Source organism: Ylistrum balloti, unplaced genomic scaffold, assembly GCF_031769215.1.
Source record: "Ylistrum balloti isolate Yb309-2 unplaced genomic scaffold, AGI_CSIRO_Ybal_v1 Utg370732, whole genome shotgun sequence".
Classification (NCBI taxonomy): Eukaryota; Metazoa; Mollusca; class Bivalvia; order Pectinida; family Pectinidae; genus Ylistrum; species Ylistrum balloti.
In genome coordinates, this window is record NW_026782432.1 from 391225 (window position 1) to 398706 (window position 7482).

The 7482-nt window shown below is 39.3% G+C and overlaps 1 protein-coding gene across 1 annotated transcript; it reads right to left on the bottom strand.

The window, feature by feature from the left end:
- Positions 1-4094: 4094 nt before the first annotated feature.
- Positions 4095-4718, bottom strand: LOC132557837 (antho-RFamide neuropeptides-like). The gene has a single exon (XM_060222363.1). It carries the CDS (start codon positions 4716-4718, stop codon positions 4095-4097), a length of 624 nt encoding a protein of 207 aa, XP_060078346.1.
- Positions 4719-7482: the final 2764 nt, after the last annotated feature.

The window sequence follows — 7482 nt, forward strand, 5'->3', positions numbered from 1 at the left end:
CCCTTAATTCATATATATATGTATTTGCTTGCCATTCGCGTTCATGATATTGCATTTCATTTCCGATTCCAATTTCAGCAGGGGTCGCAATAGTTCTATCGGTTAGGGTGTTGGCCACCGTGCGTAAATCTGAAGATCGGAGGTGCGTGGTTTGACTCTCCCTAACCGTGACGGTTTGTGTTTTCGGAATGCTGAGAAACGGACCAGTGCATGCTGATATTGTTTTTTCTTCGGCAAGATACGTTAACCTTATTGCTCTAGATGGCACATGACGTTCCATCCGAATATTACTCAGTGAGGTAGCCATCAGATACTTCAAGGATACTGTCTCAGTCTGACCCTGGCTGTTCACCATGTAATGCACCCAGCAAATAAACAACGGGGCCGATTGTATTGGATGTAGACAAATATACAGTAAGTTAGTCTCGTTCAGCCTGAGTCTTGTTGTCTCCACACGTTACGCCAACGGACTGATCAAGCCTCTAAGTGAACGAGACTACCTGTAATTCTGAATGCCCACGTTAATTGGAAAACCGCACACTGTGAAGGAGAATTCATAAAAAAGCGAAGTGCATTAGTTGACATATGAAAATTTATAGCCTTTCCAATAACGTATGTTATGTGAAATGGTTTTAATATCCACTGATGCACATATGAACTGTTTCAAAGAAAAAGTCACGTAAACCATCGTCTTTGGCAATACTTGTAATATAAATTTATTCGTAAGCTGAGCTCATGTCGAGTTGTTTACGTGTCTCACCAAGCGTAGGGATACGCCCAAATATTTAAAAGACGGACGAGAGTTTAAAGTTTGACGGGGCGGATAAACATCAGCTGACGCATGTTCTGTCGGCTTAACATTATTTGAAATGAAAATCGTACCAAACAAAGCACTTTAGAGAGGCTTCTCAAGTACCTTATGTAGCTAATTCGTAAAGGTTTTTGATAAGGAGATCTTCGTCGGTTCGGCGAGGTTATGACGTGCGTGCATCTCATCCTCATTATTGCATTGAAAGCTTCCATCGGTATCATTGATAGTCTCGAACCCACAAACATTAATAAAAAAATACAGTCATATCGAATTCAGAAAAAAAAACATAATCAAAATCATTTTCATCGTTTTGCAAATAAAATTCCTTTTTATGACTATTCAACAATTCAAGATGTAAAGATTTGATTTCCAAACTTGAAGCTAACATGTCGTTTAACACGTTGTACAAAAAGCCTGATATTTCTTCAATAACACCATGTTATTGAAAAGCCAAAAAGAAACAATTTTTTAGGGTTGTAGATTTTTCTTCTTCTTTCTTTACGTGTTTACAAGTGTGGAGAAATATCCAGTTGAAGCTTTTGTTCCGTTGTGATCAATATATATATAACCAGCTTCATAAAAGTGTAATATCGTCTTTACCGTCTATAAATAGCATTACTAGAGAATTTACTGAATAGCGCCATTATACATACATATATACAGTACACATGTACACCACGGAAGTATCAACGACACAGTGTGGACAAAATACCCTGTAAAATGTTTAGTGGCAAACTCCTGCGATTTTAGAAAATATGGAAAACTGAACACGTGACGATTGATAAGAAAAAATTACAATTTATAGATAGAGTATTTGTAAGTTTGTTTCAAAAGTCGTAAATGAAGAAGAAGAAGAAGAAGAAGAAGAAGAAGAAGAAGAAGAAGAAGAAGAAGAAGAAGAAAGAAGAAGAAGAAGAAGAAGAAGAAGAAGAAGAAGAAGAAGAAGAAGAAGAAAGAAGAAGAAGAAGAAGAAGAAGAAGAAGAAGAAGAAGAAGAAGAAGAAGAAGAAGAAGAAGAAGAAGAAGAAGAAGAAGAAGAAGAAGAAGAAGAAGAAGAAGAAGAAGAAGAAGAAGAAGAAGAAGAAGAAGAAGAAGAAGAAGAAGAAAAGAAGAAGAAGAAGAAGAAGAAGAAGAAGAAGAAGAAAAGAAGAAGAAGAAGAAGAAGAAGAAGAAGAAGAAGAAGAAGAAGAAGAAGAAGAAGAAGAAGAAGAAGAAGAAGAAGAAGAAGAAGAAGAAGAAGAAGAAGAAGAAAAGAAGAAGAAGAAGAAGAAGAAAAGAAGAAGAAGAAGAAGAAGAAGAAGAAGAAGAAGAAGAAGAAGAAGAAGAAGAAGAAGAAGAAGAAGAAGAAGAAGAAGAAGAAGAAGAAGAAGAAGAAGAAGAAGAAGAAGAAGAAGAAGAAAGAAGAAGAAGAAGAAGAAGAAGAAGAAGAAGAAGAAGAAGAAGAAGAAGAAGAAGAAGAAGAAGAAGAAGAAGAAGAAGTAGAAGAAACTTAAAGACTGAGTGTGTGCCATATAGTTACATAACCGGTCTGGTTTCCTGGTGAATTTAATTTCATATTAGTCCATGGTGGAAAATTGGTATGTTATTAAAAACGATTTCTATAAATGAATATTAAATAATATTATGTACATAAAACAGTCAATAGGCCTGAGGAGAATGGACTTGTATTCAATATAATCTAACACTCTTCTTATTTTGTCAAATAATTATCTATGTCTGTATATACGTTGTCATTAAATTACCTATGTAGTTAAACTTGTGCAATGAATATTTGAATTTTGAATTTGAATTTTATAATGAAATATTGGCTAAGTCTTTCCATCTTTCATGTGATGTTAATACACGAGACAGTGCGCCTGTAATAATCTAGGTCGTTGATATATCTCGTAACAATACTGACATAGTTCAGGGGTTGTTTTCGAGAATCATATTATTCAAAGCTTTCTTTGATTAAGGCCCTTACCAGTACTGAGGGATTCTTGGAAGACTGTTGTAATTACGTAGGTTTAGATCAGTCTTTGACCCTACCGTAAACACGCGTAATGTTGTATCGTTGTATTAAGGAGTGTTACTTACTTGTGTCTTCTGTTTAAGATTTCATTATTCACAAATAAAAGTCTTAGCGATGTTTTTTTTTCAAAGTTTAGCCCCTAACTGGTAGATAGTACATACCATCTACAATTGATTCGGGAGAGAGCTCGCAAACGAACGGATTATGCCGATCTATTGTTACTCACGATGGAATCACAAGTAAAAATAAATTGTTGAATTATTTAGTTCATAATCCAATGCTGTGGATTTTCATTCTATTACTGTAAATTTTTAATTTTTGAGAAATTAAATTTTCGTTGTTTTCTAGATAGGTTTAAATCACGAAAAAGTAATACCTCAATAAATAAAACTAACATAGTAAAGAAATGTCCATTTAAATTGTTAATGTGTTAAGGGGTTTAGGGTGGGGGTGTTGATGTGTGTGTAGAGGTTGAGGGTGAGGCTGGTGGTGTTGATATGTATGTAGGAGTTGAGGGGGTGGGGAAGGAGTGTGGATGTATGCGAGTGGGTTGAGTGTTGGGCTGGGGGTGTTGATGTGTTAAGGGGTCAGAGTGTTGGTAGGGGATCTTGATCTGTATATGATTGTGGGGGTTCGGGTTGATATGTGTGTAGGGGTTGAGAATACCCTTGGGGTGTTGATGTGTGCGTGGGGATTAAGGGTAAGGCTGGGGGAGTTGATGTATGTGTAGGGGGTGAGAGAGGGGATGGGGGAGTTGATGTATGTGTAGGGGGTGAGAGTGGGGATGGGGGAGTTGATGTATGTGTAGGGGGTGAGAGTGGGGATGGGGGAGTTGATGTATGTGTAGGGGGTGAGAGTGGGGATGGGGGAGTTGATGTGTGTATGGGTTTTGGTCGGGGTGCGAATGTCATCTATATCATAAGTAGCAGTGTCAAATGGGAAGTTTTGTCCAAGTCAACTTTCCCTCTCCCCGAACTTTCCCTCTTCTCGTACCTTCCCTCTCCCCGAACCTTTCCTTTCCTCTCTCCGAATTCCCTCTACCCGAACCTTTCCTTTCCTCTCTCCGAATTCCCTCTACGCGAAACTTCCCTCCCCTTGAACCTTCCCTCTCCTTAAACTTTCCCTCTCATCGAACGTTAACTCTCCCCGAACCTCCCCTCTCCCCGAACCTTCTCTCTCCCCAATCCTTCCCTCTCCCTGAACCTTCATTCTCCTTGAGGCTTCCCTCTTCCCGAACCTTCTCTCTCCCCAATCCTTCCCTCTCCCTGAACCTTCATTCTCCTTGAGGCTTCCCTCTTCCCGAACCTTCTCTCTCCCCGAACCTTCCCTCCCCCCGAACTTTCCCTATCCATGAACCTTCCCTTTCCCCGAACCTCTCTTCCCGAATCTTCACTTTCCCCGAATCTTCTCTCTCCCCGAACCTCCCTTCCCCCCAAACTTTCCCTCTCCATGAACCTTCCCTTTCCCCGAACATTCTCTCTTCCCAAATCTTCCCTCTCCTCGAACCTTCCCTCTTCTCGAACCTTCCCTGTCCCTGAACCTTAATTCTCCTCGAACCTTCCCTTTCCCCGAACCGCCCCTCTTCTTGAACCTTCCTTTTCCCCGAACCTTCTTTCTTCCCGAATCTTCCCTCTCCCAGAACCTTCCCTCTCCCAGAACCTTCCCTCTCCCAGAATCTTCCCTCTCCCAGAACCTTCCCTCTCCCAGAACCTTCCCTCTCCCAGAATCTTCCCTCTCCCAGAACCTTCCCTCTCCCCGAACCTTCTCTCTCCCAGAACCTTCTTCTCTCTCCCCGAACCTCCCTTCCCCCCAAACTTTCCCTCTCCCAGAACCTTCCCTCTCCCAGAACCTTCCCTCTCCCAGAACCTTTCCTCTCATGGAATCTTCCGTATACCATTCATGACCACTTCCCCAATCGTCGCTTCTCTTCCTTTACTGTAAATATACGAACATATTTTCTAACATTCAATCATTCTGATATAGATACAGCATAACGATATAAGTGTACTTAAATTACAAAACTATTTTGTTTGAAAGTAATTCAGAAAGGTAATCAGAATCGAAACACCTGTTACTCTTTCAAAGTAATCTTAGACGACACTGGCCAGCTTAGAATTCAGTATTTTACATACTACTCCGGTAAATCACAACACTAGAAATGTGTAAACCTTCGTTATCACGATCAAATTACCTTTGTCATCTGGTGTCTTGAACTTTATTCAACTTGTAATTCGAAAATGTTGAAAATTGACAGTTTGCGGGCGGGGCATTGAGGTTGTATTAGAGTTAAAAATCATTGTCGTTTCCCATTTGTGGTTTTCATATGACAACAAATATTGGTTAAAACGTGTCAGCAAAAACATGACAAAAGTCTTTGTTAATTTTGTGGTGTGTGTGACCCTCCCCATAAACATCCCAAGGTTAATCTCATCCTTATTGTAATCAAACAGTCCGTAACAATGTTAGGTGGGGTTGAGGGTGGAAAAAGGTCATGTTTGAACTCTCATTCATTTAGATAATTTTTTATGAAGAATAAAGGAAACTTAGTTGGTAAAACATGTCTGTATAGTAGTTGTGTATAAATTGTAGTGGAAATGTAATTACATCGCCATTTAATCGATTTTCCCTGGGGCTTTTCCCAAAATCCACGTAATCATCCTCACCTATACCAGTAACTCAGAGTTTCAGATAAATGCAATTTGATGAAGATACTGTAAAAGAATTAATTTTCGCGGGGGAATTATTTTCATTGATTTAGTGTGTGCTCTTAATCCACGAACCTATGTGTCCACTGTTAAGACAAGTATATGAGTAGAATTGTTATATACATATATGATAATATCATTATTATTATAAAACTATTAACGTATGTGTGTTTAGTCCTTCTAGGACACCTCATTGATGCTACATCATACAGCAGTCCTTCTAGGACACCTCATTGATGCTACATCATACAGCTGTTCTCTACTTCTAGGACATCTCATTGATGCTACATCATACAGTTGTTCTCTACTTCTAGGACACCTCATTGATGCTACATCATACAGCAGTCCTTCTAGGACACCTCATTGATGCTGCATCATACAGCTGTTCTCTACTTCTAGGACACCTCATTGATGCTACATCATACAGCAGTCCTTCTAGGACACCTCATTGATGCTACATCATACAGCTGTTCTCTACTTCTAGGACACCTCATTGATGCTACATCAGACAGGTGTTCTCTACTTCTAGGACACCTCATTGATGCTACATCATACAGCTGTTCTCTACTTCTAGGACACCTCATTGATGCTACATCATACAGCTGTTCTCTACTTCTAGGACACCTCATTGATGCTACCTCATACAGGTGTTCTCTACTTCTAGGACACCTTATTGATGTTGATGCTACCTCATACAGGTGTTCTCTACTTCTAGGACACCTCATTGATGCTACCTCATACAGCTGTTCTCTACTTCTAGGACACCTCATTGATGCTATATCAGAAAGGTGTTCTCTACTTCTAGGACACCTCATTGATGCTACATCATACAGCTGTTCTCTACTTCTAGGACACCTCATTGATGCTACCTCATACAGCTGTTCTCTACTTCTATGACACCTCATTGATGCTACATCATACAGCTGTTCTCTACTTCTAGGACACCTCATTGATGCTACCTCATACAGCTGTTCTCTACTTCTATGACACCTCATTGATGCTACATCATACAGCTGTTCTCTACTTCTAGAACACCTCATTGATGCTACATCATACAGGTGTTCTCTACTTCTAGGACACCTCATTGATGCTACATCATACATGTGTTCTCTACTTCTAGGACACCTCATTGATGCTACATCATACAGCCGTTTTCTACTTCATACAACCTCGTCTTCTAGTACTCGTCAGTGATGAAAACGAAACCTCGTTGTTATACAGGACATTGTAAATGAAAGACCTATTTTTTTATTTTGTGTATGTTACCGGAGGATACATAGTAACTAGAGTTCAACCTCGCCGGTTATTCAAATTTGTCCCAGTGTCCTAAAATAAAACAGATGGATATCGACCTGCATAAATGATAAGAACTTGAAAAAAAAAATTCATTGAAATTAATGATGATGATCACGATGAAGTATTGCGCTCGAATAGTATTGTGCTCGTTTTCTTTTATGCATATATTGTATAATTTGTAACATTCGCGGGAGATTGAATTTCGCGGGTAATAAAGATAGCATGACACCATCTACCCAGCAAACATCAGTGACAATCCCAGAAATAAAATGTTATTCCTTTTGTACATGGGTTCTAGATAAAAAAAACTATTACCCGTACAGTACAACAAACCGTGATAACCGCGAAGTATCCGCCCCGATTAATTTAACAGATATACAGTACAGTGTCAATTATTGATGATCAGTGTTTTCATCATTACGCGCTTCACGATGATGTGGTAAAATCTGATTACATTGACTGTATAGATACAGTGTATCGTGTCTCAATGCTTCTAGCGACCTTGTACATTGACCTGTATTACAAATAGATACCACAACATGTGTAGAAGTCTATCCCTCACAACCTTATCAAAAGTACATTGAGGTCACGTGCGGGGCTTTAAGAGATATGGACCAGAATACGTTACAAAATGACGATAGTTTATCCACGTGGGCTATC